The 24,656-nt window shown below is 46.3% G+C and overlaps 1 protein-coding gene and 1 pseudogene across 2 annotated transcripts in view; one reads left to right on the top strand and one right to left on the bottom strand.

The window, feature by feature from the left end:
• VAV1 (vav guanine nucleotide exchange factor 1) overlaps positions 1-24,656 on the bottom strand; it is a 64,839-nt gene that overhangs the window by 20,808 nt on the left and 19,375 nt on the right. For both annotated transcript variants that reach the window (XM_003798002.3, XM_023518068.1), the window contains exons 2-19: positions 10,633-10,749; positions 10,109-10,167; positions 9,927-9,995; positions 9,676-9,784; positions 9,487-9,582; positions 8,139-8,207; positions 7,906-8,009; positions 7,289-7,388; positions 6,495-6,590; positions 6,203-6,271; positions 5,966-6,052; positions 5,778-5,863; positions 5,216-5,348; positions 3,885-3,994; positions 3,135-3,236; positions 2,822-2,919; positions 2,711-2,733; positions 2,520-2,565 (exon numbers count right to left, since the gene is read on the bottom strand). In XM_003798002.3, the coding sequence (XP_003798050.1) occupies positions 2,520-2,565; positions 2,711-2,733; positions 2,822-2,919; positions 3,135-3,236; positions 3,885-3,994; positions 5,216-5,348; positions 5,778-5,863; positions 5,966-6,052; positions 6,203-6,271; positions 6,495-6,590; positions 7,289-7,388; positions 7,906-8,009; positions 8,139-8,207; positions 9,487-9,582; positions 9,676-9,784; positions 9,927-9,995; positions 10,109-10,167; positions 10,633-10,749 (1,573 nt within the window). The remainder of the gene's footprint in view (positions 1-2,519; positions 2,566-2,710; positions 2,734-2,821; positions 2,920-3,134; positions 3,237-3,884; positions 3,995-5,215; positions 5,349-5,777; positions 5,864-5,965; positions 6,053-6,202; positions 6,272-6,494; positions 6,591-7,288; positions 7,389-7,905; positions 8,010-8,138; positions 8,208-9,486; positions 9,583-9,675; positions 9,785-9,926; positions 9,996-10,108; positions 10,168-10,632; positions 10,750-24,656) is intronic.
• The window catches only part of LOC105887804, a 13,203-nt pseudogene continuing 6,143 nt past the window's right edge, over positions 17,597-24,656 (top strand).

Here is a 24,656-nt window from a genome sequence, read left to right as displayed (position 1 = left end):
GAACACACAGAGGAACACTGTGCCACAGTAAAAACAACCTCACAGTGGAACACACAGAGGAACACTGCCACAGTGAGAACAACCACACAGTGGAATGCACAGTGTTCCACTGTGCCACGGAGACAACAACCACACAGTGGAACACACAGAGGAACACTGTGCCACAGTGAAAATAACTGTGCAGTGGAACACATGGTGGAACACTGTGCCATGGTGAGAACAACCGCACAGTGGAACACACAGTGGAACACTGTGCCATGGTGAGAACAACTGCACAGTGGAACACACAGTGGAACACTGTGCCACAGAGACAACAACCACACACTGGTACACACAGAAGAACACTGTGCCACTGTGCCACAGTGAGAACAACCACATAGCAGAACACATGGTGGAACATTGTGCCACAGTTAAGACAACCTTGCAGTGGAACACACAGAGGAACACTGTGCCATGGTGAGAACCACGGAGTGGAGCACACAGTGGAACACCGTGCTGTGGTAAGAAAGGATGAGGTACCACTGCTCCCTCCAGCCACATCAATGTCTCTCACCAGAGTCGGGCCTAGCCAGTTCAGACTGTGGGGTGGGGGAAGAGATAGTGAAGGTAACAGTGTATGGAAGACTAGCATTTTTTTTTTTTTAGTCTCACTGTTCATTTTTAAATAGCCAAAAAAAATTACAATTTCAAAATAGCTCAACAAATTCAAGAAGATTTAGAAAGCACCTTGCACTTCTTTCCAATACATTGAGGGTGGCAGTACTTATTCTAATAGTCTTGCATCTTTAGGCTTGAGCTCTTACAGGAAAGCAGACATTAAATTAGTGGGTGAAAACATCATAGTTCCCAGTCTAAGAAAATTGGCTAGACTTTGGAGAACACAATTTTTTCTTATTATACTTTTTTCTTTAAGCTACCAAAGTAACACAAGTTCATTCTCTTAGCCTTATGGACTGGAGGCTGTAGGTGGGTCCAGTATGACCAGGATGGAGAGGACTGAAATAGCCATCTCGTCTTCCTCCTCCTCATTGGTCTATATTTCTTAAAGATAGAAATGGGACAGAAAATAAAACTCTGAGAGCAGGACTCTGGGCTTTGGGTACTTACTGATCAGGTCTCATATGACTAATCTTCTTATAAAAACAAATTTAAACAGGATGGTCCCCATATCTTAAGTATCCTACAGTAATGTTTTCCAAACTGTGGGTCAAAACCTATTAATAGGTCATAAAAATCAATTTGGGGGTCTCAATCAGCATGTTTTAGTAATGAACACAATGGAAAATAATAGAACAGAAAACATAAGAATGGATAACTCTTAATTTCAATGGTTATGTGCTATGTTTTCCTGTGTCATTATATAAATTGTGTTCTTACAAACCGTCATGTTCAGAAGAGCGTGGAGATTACTTTCCATAGCACTTTATCTGTCCCTGGCTGGTTATTGAGTCATTTGTGACAATTCTCGTTCTACCCTCCTTGCTAGCCTACCAACTTCTTGAAGTGGGATTAATGTTGGAATTACTTTTCCTTTGCTGCAGTGATTTCTATAATACATTTTATTTGGTCAGTGCTTAGTAAACCTGTTTAAGATTTACTTTGTGCTTATTTTGTTTCTAAGTAAATTTCTAAAACATACTTTTAAAATAGCCAAGTGCTATTTATAAATCTATTTCCTTCAGCTAATGCCAATTGAATGTATAGGCTGACATTAACACAAGCACTGCTTTTTAACTATTTTTCCCAAACATCAAGGGATTCACCAAAAATAGGCTCCACTGAGGCTACTTTACAGATCTGATTTTCTGTTTCTCAACAAGCTCTTTCAGCTGCTGCTCGGTTGTGGCTTCTTTCTACTGTATCAGCTGGGCTGTTCCTTTGGTCACTCCCCAGGCATCTGGCTTTGACATTGAAGGGTTACATGGCCTGCCTGAGGCTATGCGAAGATTCTCCCAGTATTCCTTCCTGGCCCTTGCTCTAATCCAAGGTTTGGTGTGCATGTCCAAACCACTTCCCCAGCTGCCATGTTTTTCTGGAGCTGGCAGGAAAAATCCCCTTTCTGGGGCCAGCTCCTCTGCAATTGCCCTGATGTGGTAGGGCTGAAATCCACAGCACTCGCCAATGTATCTAACCTCCAGATTGTAGGCCTGTCTGGCATACTTTTGTATGTCCCATCTGGTGGCAACCCTGGGTTCCAGTCCTGTGTCTATATATCTGGTTTTACATGCTGTGGTATCTGGACTTTAAGATGGTTTCCAATGATCCTCACCCTATGCAGTCCCCTTCTGCCTGGAAGACTAGGATTGCTATCCCCTGGGCATTTACCTCACAGGGTTTGACCAAAGCAAGTAATGAATTTGAGTACTTATTTGTAAACTCCTTTTGGGTTTCTGGTACTGGAACACATGGATCACAGCATAATAAGCAGGATGTTATGTGGTATGAATATGATGATAGTGATCTGTCCCTGGAGGAGGTCAGTTCCCCTACTGCCCCACACAGTGCCCCTGCCAACTCACCCAGGTCATTCCTCTTTTTGTCCTGAGCCCTGCGGTGTGGTTTGTCCTGGAAAGACAGAGCAAGAAAGCAAGTGTGGCTACCTATGCCCCATCACTGTCCTCATCCACTGCTGAGGTCTCCTGGGTAATCCCTCCTAGCTGTACAGATTTGCCATGCACAGAAACATAGAATCGGGGGTGGAACGTCTTACCTTCTTCATAGTTCCTGAGGAATCTGTGGGAGGAAAAGGAAATAGATAGGACAGGACATACACCATGGAGAACCAAGCCACCCTCCCAACCTCTCTCCCTCCCATTGGTACCATGCCCGTGTCGGCCACATGGAGGAACTCTTCCCAGACACTCTTTGTGTGCAGGTGCCCGGCACCGATGACAGCGATAGCCCTGGTAGAAGGTGCCTCTGGGATGCAGGGGAGAGAGAAAGAAGAGTCATCTTTATAGACATGGAGGGCCATGCTGCCAACAATATGAAGGACCCACTTGGGTTCTCTTCAGAGCCCGAAAGGGAAACTGAACATCACAGTAGGGCCTCCCACCTCACAATTTAGGGGACCTTCTTTAGAAAGGAATGGGTGACCATGCTCAGGACCCAGGCCCATCCTCCCAGGCTCACACCTTAGCAGCATCTGGCAAGCTTTGCAGGAAGTGGTCTCCTCAAAGGAGAACATCTGGAAGTCATGCCCGTTGGCAGTGGCATTCTCAGGATAGATGTTGGAACTGGTGAAGGAAAATAAAAGAAGCAAGGACCAACATTTTATTCCTTTTTATAGCAGAATACTGTTCTGTGGCAGGACACGGAACACATATGTTGTTGGTCCATTCAGCCACTGACTGACATTTGAATAATGCTGGTATGAGCACTGGTCAAGAGAGAAAGTGCATTGGTAGTTTCTAGGGGCTGAGAGAGGGGGACTGACTGTTTAATGGGTGAAAAGTTTCTTTGGAGGATGGTGCAAATGTTTTGGAACTAGATAGAAGTGATGGTTGTACAACAATGTAAATGCAACAAAATTGTACACTTTGACATGATTAAATTTCTGCAATGGGAATTTCATCTCAATATAAAAAGATGGAGGAGGAGGTGGGAGGAGGCGAAAGAAGAAGAGGAGGAGGAATGAGAGAAGAAGGAGGAGAAGGAGAAAATTCCAGACTGGTGGCTGAAGTTTGTACAAAGCTTCAGCATTCCACAGACACAAGACAGTCTTCAGCCTGTCCCTCCCATCTCTCAGATGAGGAAAATAAGGTTCAGAACAGCCGATGGACTGTGGGCTGAGTGCAGACTAGAGCACAGTCCTGCCTCCTGGCCTCTACACTCACGAGACACAGTCCTCTGAAGATAGAAAGAGGGAGGGAAGGAGGACTCACATGGCCATCTCAAACTGCTCCATCCACTTCTTCTTCAGTTCTCGAGTCTTAAAGAACAGCTCATAGCCCTGGGCACCTTGGTCCTCGATCAGGAGAAACATGTGGCTCCACTGCAGAGGAGCAGAGCTCAGACCGAGGCCCACCCCCTCTGCAGAGGGTGGGAGCATATACACGGACCCCTCCCCCTGCAGGGGGAACAGGGACAGGCCCACACAGTCTCTCTGACCCTCACACCATGCAATAGTATCCTTGTAAAGTGTGGCCTAGGATATCCAAATATACATCTATGAATTCCAAAACCACACACACACACACATATATACACACCCCTTAGCCGAACACACCTCAGACATGCTTGTCATTCATTCATTTGTCTATGTGACAAGCATTCATTGAGATCCCACTGAGAAACAGACACCTAGCTGGAAGCTGGGGACAGAGCAGCAAACACTGTTCCATGGCTCCAAGTGACAGGGGAGACAGACACATAAACAAGCAAGAGAGCAATTAGCACTTCAATGTGGAGGCACAGGGGCTAAGAAACAGGGAAGCAGTGGGAGGCCTCCAGAAGGAGGACTAAAGGGATAGGAAACATATGTACACCATGGAATATTATTCAGCCATAAAACATGATGGAAACTTTATCTTTTGTAACAACCTAGATAGATTTAGAGAACATTCTTCTAAGCAAAGTATGGCGACAATGGAGAAACAAGCATCACAGGCACTCAGTGCTAAATTGAAGAAAGTGGATTAACCGCTACATGCTCACATGAGGAAAAAACTCAATTAAACTCAAGTAGAAGGTAGAGCAGAAGAGACTGAGTACGTTGGTATATGGCACACTTCCTGGGTGAAGGGCACAACTACCATTCGAACTTTAACCTTGCAAAGCAAATATGTAATCTTATCGTATGTACCTTCATATTAATCTGAAATTAGAAAAAAAAAAGAGTAAGCAAGAGAAAGAGTGGAACACAGTGAGGAAACGCAAGAGGGACAGAGGCCTCAGCTCAGAGAATGTTCCTGGACTGTGGAGGTAAGACAAGTTCTGGCCTCCCACCCTCACCTATCAGGGTCACATCCCCTGTTTTATGTTCTTTGTAGAACGCATCCCATAGGAATGTAAGTGCCATACAAGAGGGGACTGTGTCTGTTTTATTTTCCATTTTTGTCCTAGCACTTAAAAAAGTGCCCAGGATAAAGTAACTGTGCGTGGCTTAACACACACTTCCATGGACTCTCACAAATACATACACACACCCAAGTGGAGAGCCCCAAGCTGCCCCTTCTCCAGGGCCCCCCCCCCAGCCCTGGCATCAGACTCCCACCTTCTTGTTGTCTCTGTCTCCAGAGGAGTCATCTCGAACCTGGAAACTGTGCAGGTTCACAAAGTCCTTGAGGTCGTAGGAGTCGCCTCGGCGCTTACAGATGAGCAGAGCTTTGTCAAGCAGGAAGGCGTACCTGGGAGCAAATGGATAGGGTGCCCCATCACCTCTCTGCCCAGTTCCCTCTACTTTTGGGGGCCCTATCCTGCCCTTCTCACTCTTTGTCTTACTTGCCTGTATCCACCTATCCATCCTAACCTCAACCACATGATTCATGTCAGCCCCACCGCCTGCCCATCGTGGCTCCACCTACACATTCATAGTGGTTCTGCCCTGCCTATCAAGATTCCACTCCTTGTTTGGGTAGGCCCACTCACCCATCTACTGGCCCTGCTCACACCCCCTCCCCAAATCCAAGTTGACTAGGTCCACAAATCTTATCTAGAAACCAGGCCCTGCCCTACCCAGGCTCCACCCTTCAAGTGTTGGCTCCACCCACCTATCGGTCTAGGAGCCTGGCCACTCCCCATCCAAGCTCCACCCCAGATGTGTTGGCTCCACCCACCTGTCCATCTTGGAGCGTCGCTCCACCGAGGTGATCTTGAGCTCCCCGTCGATCTTGGGCCGGCCATAGTGGGCCAGAGACTGGTCCTAGACAGCATGCAGGGAGTCTGGCAAACAGCTGCCAAGAAAGAGACCAACACGCCCTCCCCACATGGCCACACCCTGGACCACCTGGCTCCACCACCTCACCAGGTTCTCAATGGACAACTGGAAGTTGGTGATCTGCCTCAGTGTCTCGTTGTCTCTCTTGACCTCATTCACACACTGTGCCAGGTCCTGGGGGTGGGGCAGAGGTGAGCCTGGGCCCCAGCTCCCATCGCCCAGCCCAGCCTCCTACCTGGCCTGGGATAATAGGTCAGCCCCCTCCAGGAGGCTTAGAGGCAATATCCACAACATGTGAGTGACTGTCACCCACACCACACTCACCCTCATGGCGTCTAGGGCCAATCGCAGATTCTCCTTCTCCATCACATCCTGAGTGTGTTTCACCAACTCCTGCGGAACCCAAAGGAGTCAGACATCACTCAGACCTGTCTCCTCCCTCTTGGGGCCCTTCCAAACAATGCTGGCTCACCAGCTCCTTCCTCATCAGTGGTCTCTGGAGGCTGGGACGTGTCCCAAATGACCCCTCCCAGTGGCCCCAACCTCCACAAGCCAGCCCCTCCATAGACACAGGAGAGTGCACAGACCCAGCCCTGGCAGGGGGCAGGCACAGCACCTGGAGGAGGAGGTGGTACTTGAGCACCCGCTGCATAGGCACCATTAGCAGGTCCCTCAAGGTGAACCTCCCGTTGTTTGCTCGCTGAGAACACTCCTGTGAGATCAGAGAACAAGGTAAGTGTCAAGACCAGGTGCAAGCAGGTGCCCAAGATGAGTTGGGAGCAGGGAAGATTTGAATAAATATGTGGGCAGCTGTCCATCACTAGAGACCCCCAAAAAGAAAAGTTAAAAGGATGCTAAGAGGTGAGGGGCAGTTTAAAAACTACCAGGAGGCCCCATGTGCTGCCTAGGGTAGAAGCCCAGCATTCTGCCAGTGGAGTGTGGTTGGAAAGATGGGAGAGGGACAGATCTGGAGATTCCTCATCCTCCTGTCCACGCCCTGCCTTGTGTTTCCCCTAGACACATGGATCCAAGATAGGGGTTCAATTCAGGGTCAGGGTTTAGCCTGGCATGAGGAGCTGGTTGGAATCAGGGCTCAGCATGAAGTTGGAGTTCAGTCCAGCTTGGGGCACAGTCAGTGTCAGGGCTCAGTCTGGGGCTGGGGTTCAGTTTGGGGGTCAGGACATCAGCCTGATATTAAAGAGTCAGTCCAGATGTAAGCCTGGCCCAGTTCTGCCCTGTTCCATTCCCTCCACTCAGCCAGCTGGTATCTCTCTTCCCAATTCCTTTGGCAGATCCCTGGCTGGGCTGCAGCAGAAAGTGGAGCCATCTACAACCCAGTCACCTCCCTGCTGCCTCTAGGACCTGGGAAGGAGTGGAAAAGCCCTCCCCAGAGATGGACACAGCCCCTACCTCCAGTTTCATCTGCACATCCTCCCGGGTTGCAGCCACACGGTCCAGATGCTTGCTGGCTGACTCCACCTGGCTGCAGTAGCGGCCATAGATGAGAAACCTATAAGAAGCAGACAGGCCACCACATAAGAGTGGCCAGCACCAAGGTTAGGCAGATCTGGGTGTCAGTCCTGGCCCTACTCTTCCCAGCTAGACGACCCTGAGTCTCAGTCTCTCCATCTATGAAATGGGCATAACAATAGCACCTCCCACAAGAGTTTATGCTACCATTAAATGACACAGTGCCTGGCATATGGTAGCATCTCTTCCCAATGTTCATTTATATAACAAACACCTACTGAGTGCCTACTGCATGCCAAGCCCTGTGCTAAGCATTTTATGCATCAATTTATTGGATCCTCACCACAACCCTAGGAGGTACATTCCTGTACCACACTGAAGCACAGAGAGGGTACATGGCTATGCAGTGCCACACAGCAGAGCTGGGAACTGAACCAGACATAGACAGCTCCCTTGGCCATGAGCACACAGCCAAAAGTCCTCCCTGTCTAGTGGCCTCTGAGGGTAAGGCCTTCCAAATAACCATCCCAGTCACCTTTGAACCCCCCAGGGCTCACCTTTCCTTGTATTTGATGAAGACTTGGTAGAGGGTGGATGCGCCAGGGGTGGCCAGTGCTTCCTTCATCTCCTTTAGGAAGTGTATGTGCACATGAAGCAGATCCTACAAAGGGAAGGGCAAGGGCTGGGGCCGGAGCCTGGGGCTCAGAGAGCCATGCTGGGGAGGGTCCTCCACCTACCCCATGCTGCTCAACTCCCAACTCCCAAGGGGGCTGAGGGTGGGCCAGCTCACCTCAATGTTGATAAAGATAATCTCAATATCTGGGGGTTTGAGGAACCGTTGCAAGGGCTTCATAAAGTGCTGCAGAAGAAGTGGAAGGAACATAAGATCCCTTCCCTTCACCCCAGTCCCAGAGAGAAAGGGACAAGGAGACAGAGACAGAAAGAGAAAAACAAAAGCAGAGACAGAGAGAGAGAAAGACAGACACAAAGAAGACAAGGAAACATAGACAGAGAAAGAGGCAAAGGGGTAAAAAGAGATAAAGAATGTCCACGTAAGAACTCGTACAGGAGGCTAGGCATTGTGGCTCATGCCAATAATCCCAGCACTTTGGGAGGCCAAGGCAGGAGGGTTGCTTGAGCCCAGGAGTTCAAGGTCACCCTGGGCAATATAGTAAGAGCCCATCTCTTAAAAAAGAAAAATTAGTTAGCCAAATGCAGTGGTGTGTACCTGTGGTCCCAGATACTTGGGAGGCTGGGAAGGGTTGAGGCTACAGTGAGCTATGGGCCCACTCCACTCAAGGTGACAGAAAGAGATCCCAACTCTTTAAAAAAAAAAAAAAACTTGTACAGAATGTTCATAGCAGAATTATTTATAATAGCCCCAAAGTGTAAACAACCCAAATGTCCACCAATGGGGGAATAGATTAACAAAATGTGTTTCACTGGGATATTAGTGGGCATGAAAAGGAAGCAGTCTCTGACACGGGCTGCAGTGTGGGTGGACCTTGAGGATGTCATGCTCAGTGAGAGAAAGCAGACCCAGAAGGACACAGAGTGTGTGGTCCCATTTATAGGAATGTCCAGAACAGACAGATCCACAGAGAGAGAGGGTAGATTGTGGGTACTGGGGGCTGAGGGGTGACAGTTAGGGAGTGTGGGGTTCTTTAAGGGACGTTGAAAGTCTTCTAAAATTAGACAGTAGTGATGGCTGCGCTACTTTATGAATATGCCAAAAACCACTGCCTTGTATACTTCGAAGTGGGTGAGTTGTACGTTATATTAATGACTTCTTAAAAAGCTGTTTTTAAAAGAAACAGACGAAGGAATGAGATTCAACATAGACAACGTAAGAGAGGTAAATAATAGAGGCAGAGACTGGGAGAGAAAGAGACACTGAGGAAGTAGGGCGGGACCCAGAGGGAAAAGAAATAGGAAGGAGAGAGACAGAAAAAGACAGAAAAGTAAGACACAGGGGAAAAATCAGAGAAACCCAAAGAGGGAGAGAGACATAGAAACACAAAACAAGGGGGACCCAGAAAAGGCTTGGTACGCCCCAAAGGCAGCCGAACAGGTGGACGCGCATCTGCCGGCCCGGACTTGCGCATGCGCCCTGTGGGGGCTGGGTCGGAGGAGCCCACCTGCTGGATCGAGCCCAGCGTGTCCGTGTACTTCTCCTCTGTCTGCTGAATCTCCCGTAGGCAGCAGCACCGTTTGTCATACTCTGTCATTTTGGGCTGAGAGTGGGAAGGAGAGGCCAACGTTGGCGTGGCGGGCAGCGCGGCTGGCCCCCTGCGCTAGCGCCCGACGCTGCCCTCTGTCCCACACACCGGCATGGGCACCGGCTCCGAGCGCATGAGGTCCTCGTAGATCTCATCACCTTCTGCCTCCTCATTTTCCACGCAGTCGTATAGATCCTCGTCCTCCTCCACTGTGTCGCTGCAGGACGTGGTGTCAGGCAGGGTCACCAGATTCCCTAGACCGGGAATCCCTCAGACCCCTCCCAGAGGAAGTCTGTGCCCCTCTAGCGCCCCCACCCAGGACCGGGCTCCAACAAGCCCTGGAGGCTCCTGGTACTCACTCAATCTGGTCGGACAGGCCACTGTAGATGTCTTCGTCACCCACGCTGTCCTCCTCAGTGGGGAAAGGCCTAAGGGGAGCCAGGAGGGTGTGAGCCAGAGGCCTGGGGACTGTGTGGGAGGAGGGCTTCAAGGAGATCGTCTGACTGGGGCTAAATCTCCCAAAACCTGGGTGGTTACTCACATGATCCCCTTGTTCTGTGCAATCGGGGTCCAGGACAGAGCAGACAGGGTATAGATGACCTGTGACAAGGGCCGTGGCTGCTCAGTAAGCCCCTGACCCACCCCCGCGGGCAGAACTCAGCCTCAGACTCCAAGGTTTTGAGGGTGGACTTGAAGTGAAACCCTATGCCTCTCAGGATCCTCACTCAGGATTTTCTCTACCTGCTCACCACCATGACACTGTCCCTTAACTGAGCTCCTGTCTTCTATTTCATTCTCATAGCTATTCAGAGGGGGCAGGATGATAGCATTCCCATGTTACAGATGAGGAGCCCCAGAGCTCAGAGAAGCACAGCCAGATATCCAAGGTCACACAGCAAGTGGTGGAGCAGAGATGCAAACCCAGACCCATGTGTTCCAAGCCAGGGCTATTTGCCCCTTGTGTGATGCCTTGTTCTGGCTCATCTACCCATCTCCTGACAGCCCTGGACTTGCCCAGTGTAAATGAACTGAAATTCAATCTTTGGGGTTAGGTGCCTGGCTCACCTTCCCAAAATCCTGCACATCAAAGAGGTCAAAAGCTTCAAAGAGCTCGCTCCGCTTGAGGCCAAACTTCTCACAGCAGGTGGACAGGAAAGTCCGAATGTTTTTAAGGCATAGAAACTATAGGGGGAGAGAAAGAAATGAGGGTGAGGAAGGGAATGAAAAGGCAGAGGACAAACTGATCCCTAGGCCACTTGGTGTAAAGGAGAAAAAAGAAACCACAGGCCTCTCCTGCCACGAGATTGACTTTCTCCTGATGAAGATCAAACCATAACAGAAGTCTTTTTTTAATGGAGGTAAAATTTGCAAATGTAAAATTAATCACAGACAGACAAATAAAAGTAGTCTCTCCATGCAATGGAGCATTATTCCGCCATAAAAAGGAATGAGGCACTATCACCTGCTACAATGTGGGTGACCCTCAAAAATATTCTGCCAAGTAAAAAAAAAAAAAAAGCCAGACACAAAAGACCACATAGCATATAACTTCATTTGTATGAAATATCCTTGAATTTTTAGATTTCATGAGCCAAAACATTCTTATCACGTTTAAGCCGATTGAGGTTGGATTACTGACACTTGCAACCAAAACATATTAACTAACATTGGATGTGGCCCTGGCTGTTTGATATCTGGCTTTGGTTTAAAACAAAACAAAACACCTTCTGCTCTTGCATTTGCCCAATATTGGTTCATCCAGTATCCCAGTGGGCTCAGTTTTCTCTGAGGTTCCTCAGACCCTAAAGAATTCTAACCAACCTTCTGTCCACCAGCCTTCCCAGCACGCAGACTCTCTGAGAGCCCCCAACCATCTCCACAAAGACAGAGCAGCCCTCAGGAAGGCTGCTTAGAATGCATCTTCCTAAGTCACATGTCATATGACTCCATTTACATGCAATGTCCTATGCAGCTAAATCCATAGAATGAAATAGTACTCGGCCATTTTTTTAAAAGGAGCAAAATGCTGTTTTATGCTACCACATGGATGAACCTTGAAAACAGGCTCAGTGAAAAAAACCAGTTGCAAAAAGCCACATACTGTATGATTCCATTCCTAGGAAAGAAATGTCCAGAACAGTTATAGAGATGACAAGTCCAAGATCATGGTATTGGCAGAGTTGTTTCTTCTGGGGCCTCTCTCCTTGGTTAGCAGATGACCACTTTAACATGCATCTTAATGTGGTCTTCCTGCTCTCTGCACCTGTGTCCTCATCGCCTCTTCTTTTTTTTTAATTGAAATTATTTTTTATTTCAGATTAATATGAGGGTACAAATGATTAGGTTACAATGTTTGCATTTGTTAGTGGTGTCCCACACCCAGGAGGTGTGCTATATACCTTTACAGTATGCCCAGTAAGTGGGAGCACACTAGCCCCCTCCCCCAACTTCAATTGAATTAAGTTTTTCTCTTATGTGGGCATGTATTAGCTCATCTACTGCCTTCACGTTAGTATTGAGTACATTGGATACCTACTTCTCCATTCTTGTGATACTTTACTAAGAAGAATGTGTTTCAACTCCATCCAGGTTAATACAAAAGAGGTAAAGTCTCCATCTACCCGTCTATTTATGGCTGAATAATATTCCATGGTATACACATACCACAGTTTGTTAATCCATTCCTGGGTTGATAGGCACTTGAGTTGTTTCCATATCTTGGCGATTGAGAATTGAGCTTTGAATCTTCTCTTCTTTGAAGGATACCAGTCAGATTAGATTAATGCCCACTCTATGACTTCATTTCAACTTAATTATCTTTGTAATGACCCGATCTCCAAATACAGTCATGATGAGAAGCACCAGAGGTTAGGACTACACCATTTAAATTTTGGAAGCACACAATTCAACCCATAATGTAGGAGAAAATATATTCCAAGAGGGAACAGCCCAGGCAAAGGCCCTGAGGCAGGACCACACCTGGTGTGTTGGAGGAACAGTGAGGGGGCCCATGTGGCTGGAGTAGAGTAAGCAAGAGGGAGAGGGGAAAGGGGCACTTATTATGAGATGTGGTGCTTTGTTATGGCAGCACAAGCAGGTCCACAAGGCTCCTTGCTACCTTCTTTGTCTTTGCTCAAAGGTCACCCCCAGTGAGACCTCCTCTGACCTCCCTATTTAAAATGACACCCCCTACTCTGGCATTGTGTGTCCCCACTACTGTGCTTCATTTGTTCTATTTATTATCCTTCTCCCCAAAATATAATGTCAGTTTGAAGAGGCAGGGCTGTTGTCTCATTGCCTGGTGGACAGCTGGCATCTATAATAGTACCTGGCACATATAAGACCCTCCAAATATAATTGGCAAATGAATGGCTGGCAGTGGAGCCTGGAAATCTTCACTTTAACAGCCTCCCCAGGTGATCAGATACGATTGTTGACTCCTGCTCTGTGCCTCTGCCAGGACATCATCTGCATCCCTTGAATGCCTACTACACATGGTTGGGTGCCCAGATGAATTCCATTGCTCATTATCACACTGTATTCATGCCCATTTCACCTGCAAGAAAGCAAGCTTTGGTTGGGAGGGAGTGCTGCACAAGATTATGAATAGCAGGGTAGGGGGCAGGAGAGATGAGTAAACTCACACCTGTCGGATACAGTGCACACTTATAACTCTGACTCAGTCCGTACAAAGATCAAGTATGTAAGCAAAATCTGTACCCCCTAAAATTCTGAAACAAATAATGAATGAATAAATAAATAATATTTCCCCAAAAATAATTACAATAGCCAAAGGAATAAAATATAACAAGTAAAGAAATTTTTTTTTGAGATTATTAACAGCAAGAATCAGTCAGTAGAGGAGTTGCAATGGAGCTCCCGGATGGTGTGAGCCGAGAGCCCACACTCCCCAACACAGCTTCATCTCAGCCCCCAAACATAGCCAGCATGAGCACCCATCCACTGTGGATTCAATTCCAAGTACTCTACTAGGATAACATGGAATCTTTGCCACAACCCTACGAAGTAAGTACTATTATCATCCTCCTTCTGCAGATAAGGAAACTGAGGCAGGACCACACAGCAAAATGCAGACTCAGGCAGCATGACTTTGAAGCCTGCATTTAATCACTACGCCATAGCAGTCTGTAGGAAATGATGCTGTACCCAGTGTTTGTTGTATTTGTGTTCTTCCATCTTCAGATCATATCTTCTTCTCAACTGCTGCCACATCCACAGTCTACCTAACCCAATGGAACATGGAACTTGAAGATATGGAACATGAACTTTAAATTAACATATAATAATAAACATATTTTAAAAGAGAACTTTACTTTCCACTATAAAAGGAAAACTAAGACCATTTGCTACAAAGAGAAGCAACTGTAAAATAAACAGGATTCAAACAATGTGATTTGATTATAACTAGATCCTGTCATTTGCCCAAGGCTCTTACCCAAACTTTCTTCCCTTTGTCAAAAAGAGAAATTTACAACAAAGACACATAAAAGACAGAGTAGCAATTCAACATTCATTTGTAATATTAAAAAAGAAAAGAGAAGGCAGCGCCTGTGGCTCAAAGGAGTAGGGTACTGGCCCCATATGCGAGAGGTGGCAGGTTCAAACCCAGTCCCGGCCAAAAAAAAAAAAAAAAGAGAAGAGAGAAAAAATAACTCTTGGCAAAGTAAGCATTGAAGAGAATTTATGTAATCTCATAAAAAAAAACCTTCAAAAAACCTAGAGCAAAACATATTTAATAACAAATGTTGAAAAGATTCTCTCTGAAATCAGAAAGCAAGGGTTCTCACCATCACAATTTCTATTTAACGTGCCTGCACTGCAAGACAAGACAAAGAAAAAAGTAAAGAAAGAAACACAGTGGTCATTTTTGCAGGAGAAACAATCATGAATGTAGAAAGCCCCAAAGAATATGCAAACAAATTGCTGTAATTAATGAAATTATTTGGCAATGTTGCTGAATACAAACCTAATATACAAAGTCCATTGTGTGCGGGTGCATCAGCAACAATCACTCAGAAAATATTACCTTTTTTTTTTTTAAAAAAAGGTAACTTTGTGAAATCTGAGAATAAGCACAACTAACCTATGGTAATAGACATCAAATCAGTGGTTACTTCTGGGGCCGGAGGAAGACAGATTGACTCAGAGAGGCCACAGTGATGGAAATGTGTGTTGATAAGGGTATGGATTGCACAAGTGTACACAGAGAGAACTGATTGATGGTAAACCAAAGTACTTAGCATTTCACTATAAGAAAATCAGACTTGAATTTAGAAAGGGTACCATCTGCCATAGCCTTTAAAAAGGTAAAACAAATCAACATATAAAACTAGTGACATCTAATAAACCTAACAAAAAGACATGCAAATTCTTTATGAAGAAAATTATAAAATTGTACCGAAAGACATGAAAGAAAGACCTAAGTAGAGTAAAAAATATGCCCATTCTTTTCTCTTCCTTTTCTCTTTATTTCCTAGTAAGACTCAATTTTAATTAAAACCCCAAATGGTTTTTCACTGAATTTAACATATGAATCCTGAGACTATATCAAAAAGCATAGAGTTATGAATAGTCAGCATACTCCTTCAGAGGGAAAACAAAGTGGTGATATGAGTCTTATCGGATATCAAGATTTATAATAAATTTACAGTAATGAAAACAATGAGATTATAGTAGCCAACCTCCAAGATGTATCCCCCCCATGAGCTCACAGCTCCCAGTCAATGTTTCAGATGACAGATGACTGCCAATTCAGTCAACATTTGATTGCAACGTCTTAAGAAACCCCAAATGGGAACTTCCCAGCTGAGCCATTTCAGAATTCCTGACCTAAATAATCCATGAGCATAATAAATTGTTGTTTTCCTTGACTGATAAATTTGGGAATAATATGTTCTCAGCAGTAAATAGGTAAAAATAGGGGTAAAGACAAACTAGTATAGAGGATTACTGTATCACTTTTTTTTTCTTTTTGTAGACACAGGGTCTCAATTTGCATAGGCTGTTCTTGAACTCCTGAACTCAAGTGATCCTTCTGCCTCAGCCTCCTAAAATGCTAGGATTATAGCCATAAGCCACTGTGCCTGGCCCCTACTATATCATGTTGTTGTAAGGGCTTGACATTTCAATAGATGGAAACTATCTTTATCATCACCACTATCATCAATAGCACCATCACTATCATCATACATCATCACCGTCATCTTTATGACCATTCCCATCCCACCATCATCATCATCACAATTCCAGCTCCAGCTGAGAAGTCCAAAAGCATTTACTGACCCATAAATTTTTGAAACTGGAAGAGACCTCAGATACCGAATCAGTTTCCAGTCTTCATCCCCCAGAAGACAGGAAAAACCCCAAAAGGGAGAAAGGTTTACTCAAGAATACAAAATAAACTGTCTCCTACCTCCCAGACCTCAGTTCTATTTCTGTTGCTGCTTGTGGCAGAGACCATTAGCAATCCACCAAAATCATGTCCTCCCTTTCATAATATGGAATGGCTCCTGGAAATTCGCTGCCCAGGCAAGGACTACATTTCTCATCCCCTCTTACCTATGGATGTGGTCATGTGACTGGTTTGGCCAATAGAATACCAGCATTTTCATGTGTACCACTTTGAGGGTGATGTATTTAAGAAGTAGCAATGATTTCTCCATATCCTCTTTCTCCCTGTTTTCTTCAGTCTGAGACTCTAAGAGATGACAAAGACACACGCCTAAGTCCCTGAATCACCACCTAGGGAAAAGTACCCCCACCTGGAATCAGGAACACATGCAATGAACTGTTATGTAGACAAGAAATATATTTTACTGCATCAAGTCAATAAACTGAAAAGGCTTGTCCACTACAATAGGTAGTGTTATCCTAATACAGTATCCTCTGGGCCAGAGCCAGTTGTGAACCATCTGATCCTCAGAGGCCCCATGACTCTTCACTGCTCTTGTCAATTCTTCCCATAATTATATGCAGAGAGATGAACAAAGGACTGGTAGCTGAACTAAATGTGTCTCTCACATATGCCTGGTGAACTCCTCTACATCCTTCAAAACCCATAAGACCCCATAACTCTTCATCCAGGAAATCATACCCAACTTCTTCGGCCAGGCAGAGTCCTCACTCTCCCTCAATTGCAGGCTCCCTTAGAATAGAGTCCCTCTCTATCCCAGGCCTGACCACAAGGTTTGTAACCATCCTCCACAAGATAAAGGCATGGCCTGGGGCTCAGTCACCACTGGAGCCTGAACATCACATGGTAGTATGGGGTAGTGTCCATTAAATATTCACTGAGGAAGTAACTAAACAACACAGTGTCTTTGGAAGGAAGTATGGAGAATCCTAAAGAACTCAAATTAGACCTCCCATTTTACCCCCACAATCCCATTACTACATATCTACCCAGGAGAAAAAAAATCATTTTATCATAAAGACATTTGTACTAGATGGTTTATCACAGCTCAATTCACAATCACCAAGATGTGGAAGTAACCCAAATTCCCACCAACCCAAGAATGGATTAACAAACTGTGGTATATGTATACCATGTAATACTACTCAGCCATAAAAAGATGGAGACTACCTCTTTGGTATTAACCTGGCTGGAGGTGGAACACATTCTTCTTAGTAAAGCATCACAAGAATGGAGAAACAGGTATCCAATACGCTCAATACTAACCTAAAGCCAGTATGTAAATGAACTAATACAAGCCCACAAAGAAGAAAAACTCAATTAAGTTCAAGATGGGGGAAGAGGGGAGGACACGGGAGGGAGAGGGAAGGAAAGATGGGAGGAGGATTGGTGAGCTCCGACTTAACGGGCACAGGGTAAGGGTACACGGACGCCTCCTGGGTGCAGGACACAACTGCAACAGGGCCTCTACCTAACAAATGCAAGCATTGTAACCCAATCATTTGTACCCTCCTGTTAACCTGACATAAAAAGAAATTAGAAATAGACGTCGCGTCACCGCACCGGGTCTCGAGCAGCTGCCGCGGAGCCGCCTGACGGACCGCCGCCCCCGCCTGCCACGCACTGGCCGAGAGCGACTGGAACACCGAGATCGCGCTGCGTGAGAAGGGCCCCAGGGCCGCCCAGGCCAAATCCAAGCAGGCCATCTGAGCGGCTCAGAGACGAGGAGCTGTGGAGACTTCCAAGAAATGGGCTGCTGGCCAGAACAAACAGCATTCAATCACCAAGAACACAGCCAAGCTGGACCCGGAGACAGAGGAGCAGGGTGACTCTGGAAGTGGGCAAAGTGATCCAGCAGGGCCAGCAGAGCAAGGGGCTCACACAGAAGGATCTGGCCACGAAAATCAATGAAAAGCCTCAAGTGATTGCAGACTATGAGAGTGGACGGGCTATTCCTAATAACCAGGTTCTGGGAAAAATCAAGAGAGCCATTGGCCTCAAGCTCCGGGGGAAGGGCATTGGAAAGCCTATCGAGAAGGGGCCCAGGGCAAAATGAACACAAAGCCTCGAAATCAGTGCGTCTGGCTGCTCTCGTCTGGCTGGTTCCCTTCAACCACCAGCACCTACGTGGGCCTCCTCCCTCTGCTGAGCAGAACACCGGGTCAGGCTTGCCAAGCCCCTCCCCAACCCACACCTGCAGTCAAACAAACAAAACCTTGCAAAAAAAGAAATAAATTAAAGATACTGCCCTATCCCCAACAAAAAATAAAATAAAATGTCAATTTAAAAAAATAAAGAAAGAAACAACATGGGAATCTAGAAGACTCTCTGGACTTATTTTCCATCCCAGGACCAGGTTTTCCAAACAACAACTAAAAGCACCTTTTTTATTATTATCAGTTTCTTTTTTTAAAAGATAGGGTCTTTCTCTATCACGCAGGCTGGAGTGCAGTAGTGTTACAACTCATCGCAACCTTAAACTCCTGGGCTCAATCAGTCCTCCCACCTCAGCCTCCCACACAACTGGGACTATAGGTACATGCCACCATGCCCAGCTCATTTTTTGATCTTTTTATAGAGACACAGTCTTGCTATGTTGTCCAGACTGGTCTCAAAGTCCTGGCCTCAAGTGATCCTCCCATCTTGGCCTCCCAAACTATGGGATTACAGGTGTGAGCCACCGCCAAGTCCATTGCCATCAATTTCTTTTCTTATAACTCAGTAAACAGGTTCATCCCTTCAATGGTGGGCACCTCCAAATCTGTAGGTCTGAGACTGACATCGCTGGCAATTCAAACTTGCCTCCTGTCCCAGCCTCCCCACCTCAGTGATGGCTACATCATCAATCATTCTTAGGAACCCCAAGATGATTCTCAAATTCCCCCATCCTTCATAAACAAGTTAGAGTTTACAGAGTATTTTCTACAAGCCAGGAATGACTGCAAGTATTGACTCATTGAATCCCGTACTTCCAATCAGTCAATCACCCTTGGATTCCACATCCAAATGTCCCTCACATCCATACCCTTCACTCCATCTTCATTACCAAATCCTTGAGCAGCCACCACCACTGTTCACCTTTTGACTGCAACGGCCTCTCCCGATTTATTATTTACTCTGCCCAGCCCACCTTCACACAGCAAATATGACCATGTGGATCACTACCTGAAATGTTGCCACTATTCTCCAAGATCCTTAAGGCAAAGCCCAATTTCACCATGGGCCCTGCTGACTTCTCCAATGACTATACCCTTTTCTTCATTCTACCTCTCCTACCTCTTCTCCAGTCAGGTGAAAATGTTTCCACACCCTACAGGCAACATATTTTTAATGTCTCTTTTCTCCAGCCCTTGTATATTAGGACACCTCTGCCTGAGTGCCCTTTGTGGTAGGTTTTAAATCCTTCCCAGCTCATGCCATTGAGGGGTGGAATCTGTTTCCATTTTTTGTGCCTGGACTGACCTCTTGACTTGGTTGGACTGATAGAATGAGTTTAGACATCAAGAGACCTTGCAACTTCTCCTCTTGTTTTCCTGGAACATTCCTACCAAATTGAAGAGCTCACTCTCAGGCTATAGTGCTGGAGGATGAGAGGCCATATGGAGCAGAGATTGACAGTCCCTGCTGAAGATACCCTGTGCTAGCCCACCTGCCAACCACTAGACATGGGTTTGAGGCCACCCTCACAGAAATCAGCAGATCTGCCCAGACTGTTCCCCAAATCAATAAAAATCACAAATGTTATTTTCATTCCATTTGGGGGGTTGCTTGTTATGTAACAAAAGCTAACTGATGTACCCATCCTCTCATCTTAGACATTACTTCCTAGAACAATAGAAAAGCCCTTTTAGAATCCTCCTGTAACATGTTTACTCCCAGACCAGGTTAAGAGCAGACTCTAAGCTTCCAAAGCTCCATGGTATTCTTTTTTACTACCTTTGGGGTATACACAGACGGTGGCCTTAATATACATTCTTCTCTTTTGCATAACAATAAGGCTCTCAATTTTTAGCTAGGTACATGGCCTCTTGGAATAAAAATAACTTTTCCCAGTCTCTTGCCATCCAGCTGTCAGACAACATTAATGGCTGCAATTCTTCACCTCTCCCTGGATTCCTTTGCAGGGTTCTCCCATTGTGAGCAGAATATACTTCCCCATCTCTTGGGTTTCGCTTTGGCCATGTGACTTGCTTTATCAAATAGAATAAGGCCAAAAAGAATTCTTAGCCTAAGCTTCAAAATGCATTGGATGTTTCAGTTTTCTCTCCCCACCATCACCACAGGGCTAGTCTGTCAGTACTAGAAGGAGAATGACAGATCCTGGCCTAGCCCAACTGAGATCAGTAAAGCCAGCTGATACTCATGTGTGCTTACTTATTGTTCCATAATGCCAAATTTTTCTGGTTGTTTGTTACACAGCACTTTTGCAGTCGTAGCTAACTGATATATTAGGTGTGGTCACATGACCAAGTTCTAGCCAATGGGATATGAAAGGTGTGATTTTTCTGGTGGGATTTATATATATATAAATGCTGGGACTGGGTTTGAACCTGTCACCTCCGGCATATGGGGCCGGCACCCTATTCCTTTGAGCCACAGGCACTGCCCTTCTGGTGGGATTTTTAAACATGAAGGACATTCTCTTGTCTTTACTCTGGCTAGGAAGTGGGTATGGGGGTGAATTTTCTTGGGAATAGAAGACAAAGGAAATATTCCACAGGTGTCACAGCAACAAAATAGAAGACATTGGTTCCTAACACTATAGCAGGGCCATATCAACCTTGAACTGATATTAAGCCCAGCTTAATCATCAATTCTATTTAAGTCCATTCATACACACACACACACATCCAAGAACCCTGATTTACCTTCAAAAACATAGCCCTTCCCCTTTCTCTTCAGGCCACATGAAATGAGAGGCTCTACACTCAGGTCCAGTCAATTAGCATAGGCTATTCCTTTTCCTGTGGCTATTGGTTCAGAGATCATTAATGTGACCCAATTCAGACCAGTGAGAAAGTTTAAATCCCAGATCTTAAGCTCCAGCTTCTAGGACAGTGATTTGGAAGTGGTCAAGGGTAAGATTATGATGTCTGGAACAACCACAGCCACTTTTCAGCCCTGAGAGGGAGATCTTAAAGTCGCCTAAGCCTGACAAAGAAGCCATCACAAAGAGACATTCACCCTTTGATGACATTGGAGCTACTGAATCAAGACATCTTAAAATTCACATACGATTTCCATTGCATGAGTCAAAAAATTCCTTGAATGATGTAAGTCCCTTTGATTTAGGACCTTATTAAATTTTTCCTGTCAAGGGCTAGATACCAAAAATTTTCAGCCATGTGGGACATGTGTTCTGAGTTGCAGCTACTCCACTCTGCCATTGCAGCACAAAAGCATGCTCTGTATGTATGCTCCAGTAAACTACATTTACAAAAACAGCTGGCGGACTGCATTTGGGTCACCCATGCACTCCTTGCCATCCTGTCCCCACTCCCTTACTGTTGCTCACTCTGCTTCAGTCACACAGGCATCCTCACCATTCCTAGAACATGTCAGGAATGATCCACCCCAGGGCCTTTGCACCAGCTATTCTCTTTGTTCATGGTATATATCCCCAGCTAACTCCATAGCTCCTCCCTTTGTCTCTTTCAGGGCTTTGCTAAAATGTCACTTCTTGGTGAGACTTTCCCTAATCACTCTGTTTAAAACTGCAACACACACAAACAGCATTCCCCATCTCCCTTCTCTGCTTTATTTTTCTCCCAATAAAAGTTATTATCTGGCATGCCATATATTTCACTTACTTATTTTATTTTTGTCTGTCTATGCTTCCCCTCATTAAACTGCACACAGACACACACATGTGGATCAGGTCCATGAGGGCAGGGATCTTTGTGCATTTAGTTCACTGCTGTGGCCTCAACACCTAGTACCATCCCTGGCACAGCACATAAGAAATGCTTAGTAAGAGATGTTGACAGATGAGACAGCTGAGGCTCAGAGAGGATATCACCTACCCAAGGCCACGCAGGTAGGAAAGGGGAATAAGATACCAGCACACTGAGCCCAGAGGCCATGCCCTAACCACTGCATCCCCCACCACCACCTCTTTTGAAACACACTAAGCTCTTCCTGGAGCTTAATATGAGGTGGCATGACGGAGCGGGGAAGAAGGTCAGCATGTGTCACAAAAAACATGTACCACTCTCCAGCCTGGCAGCCTTTGTGGGTTGTAGCCTGGCCTCATACAGGGCTGAGAAGTCACCAGAGGCAACAGAGTAGATGGCTGTCTCCATCTTGATCCAAGGGAGGAAGTTCCCTCCTGACCTCAGGGAGATCAGCTGAGCCTTCTGAGACTTCCCCTCAGTCATGTGATCGCTCAAAGAGGGGAAAGGGGCTATGATTCATCAGCCCTCCAGAGTGGGGTGGAGCCAGTAAAAGAAAGGGGCTCCCTCAGTCAGCAGTGGCGACTGCGGTTAGACCACCAGAAGGACGTCCCAGTCAACTGAAAGCATGAGAAGGTGTCAAAGGACAGAACGACCTTTAAACAAATGGAGGAGGGGAGGCATGTGTGTACAGGTCTTCCCTGTTAGGGAGCAGCCCCCTAACTTCCCCCTCCCTTCCTCCAGAAACTCAGAGAAGGCCACTTGTAGGACTGGTAGCTTGCCCACATGCAAATCAGCACTCAGCTGCTCTGTGGTAAACCCTGAGGCTCATTCTTCCCCCCACTTGCCAGCATGTTCCCCATCAGCACAACCCTGCCCAAGACAAAGAAAGAGCTGGAAAGGTAGGCCACCCTGCCACACTCCTTCAGGGAAGCAGTTTGCGTGCAGAAACAGAGGCCTCCAAGGTCTGAGAGAAGGGAGCCCCAGTCAGTCCCCACCCCCACCCCAGCCGCAAGGAGCTGGCCGGAAACCGGAAATGCCTGTTACCAGGGCTTAGCTGCAGAGATACAGAAAGGGTGAGTGGTGGCACCTAATCATGCAGGCTCAGGCTCCCTGAGGGACCCATGTGCTGCCAGAGAGGGTGGGCGTGCCATGCACACTTTCAAAGCTCTTCAGCAGGGGTGCAGCACGCCCTTCTCATCCTGGCCTTCAAAGCCTCCTGTGAACCATCTGTCTCTCCTCTTGCACGGTCACCTTCCACCTCAGCACACTAACCATTTCTCCACACCAGCAGGGGATCACAGACCTGGTTGGACTCCAACCCAGCTCAGCAAACAGAGGGAGCTTGGGTGGGTCATTCTGGTACTTTAGGGCCTCGGTTTACTCATTTATACATTGGGGTTGAAAATACCAACCAAATCTCCACTGTAGCACTCAGCACAAAACATAGCCACCCAGGCCTGCTGATGCAAGCGTGTATTAAGTGCCTGCTCTTTAAGATGCCACATATCAGGACCTGTCCCTACAGAGCTCCTAGTCTGGCAAGGAGACAGACATGGAGCAAGTAGTGTACTGAGAATAATCGATTGGTGGCAACGGTCATGAGAGAGTATGCCATGAAGCACAGAAATCTGTGAAACCTGGTCAAATAAAAGGGGCATCATGTAAGGCTTTGGGGTGGTGTGGAGTGAGTAGTGCAATGGAGGCTGCCCTTCCGGGGCAAAGAAGCTGTGAAGCAAAGAGGGAAAGTGTTCTAGGCAACTATTGGAAATGTCACATGGTACATCCACTTTGAAAAAGTCAGTCAGTTTTCTTAAAACATTAAACAAGAATCTGCCACATGACCTACTCCTTTCCTGGGTGTTCAACATGAAAGTGCACACACTTGCACACAAATGCTCATAGCAGCTTGATTTGTAACAACCAAAAGGTCTATCAACAATCCAAATGTCCAGCCTCACGCCTATAATCCTAGCACTCTGGGAGGCCAGGGCGGTGGATGGCCTGAACTCAGGAGTTGGAAACCAGCCTGAGCAAGAGTGAAACCTTGTCTCTAAAAATAGCTGGGTGTTAGGGCAGGTGCCTATAGTCCCAGCTACTTGGGAGGCTGAGCCAAGAGGATGGCTTGAGTCCAGGAGTGTGAGGTTGCTGTGAGCTATGATGCCACAGCACTCTACTGAGGGTGACAAAATGAGACTCTGTCTCAAAAAAAAAAATCTAAATGTCCATCCACCGATGGACAAAAGACAGTGGTTAGTCCATACAGTGGAGTTCCACGTCATAGTGACCAGGAATGGAGCCCCGAGTTGTGCAACAGTATGGATGAACCTTGAAAACATAGTGCTCAGTGGAAGAAGCCAGACACCAAAGACCACACACACAGTAGGATTCCACTTCCAGAAAATTCCAGGAAATGCAAACCAATCTGTAGCAACTAAAACAGCTGATCAGTGGATATGAGAGGGAGGGAGGAAACTTTGAGGGGGTGAGGGATGGATTTCCTCTCTTGATGGTAAGGCTGGTTGTACAGTTGCATGCACAATCATGTATTTTAAATATGTAATTTATTTTATGTTAATGTAGCTTTTTTTTTATAAAAAGCCAGTGGGATACTAGATGCCTTACTGTGTCTGTCTCCTAAAACTAGGGGCATAGGATGACCACTGGCTTCAGGGAAATAAGGAGTGAGGGATGGGATAGAAAAAGGGAAAAATGTAAATGACCATTGGTCAGTTATGCATAATATACTCTCTGGTCACATTTTA

This window comes from Otolemur garnettii, unplaced genomic scaffold (assembly GCF_000181295.1).
Source record: "Otolemur garnettii isolate 467f Iridium unplaced genomic scaffold, OtoGar3 scaffold00127, whole genome shotgun sequence".
NCBI lineage: Eukaryota > Metazoa > Chordata > Mammalia > Primates > Galagidae > Otolemur > Otolemur garnettii.
The sequence above is the reverse complement of the archived record's forward strand: the minus strand, read 5'-3'. Positions and strand labels throughout refer to the sequence as shown.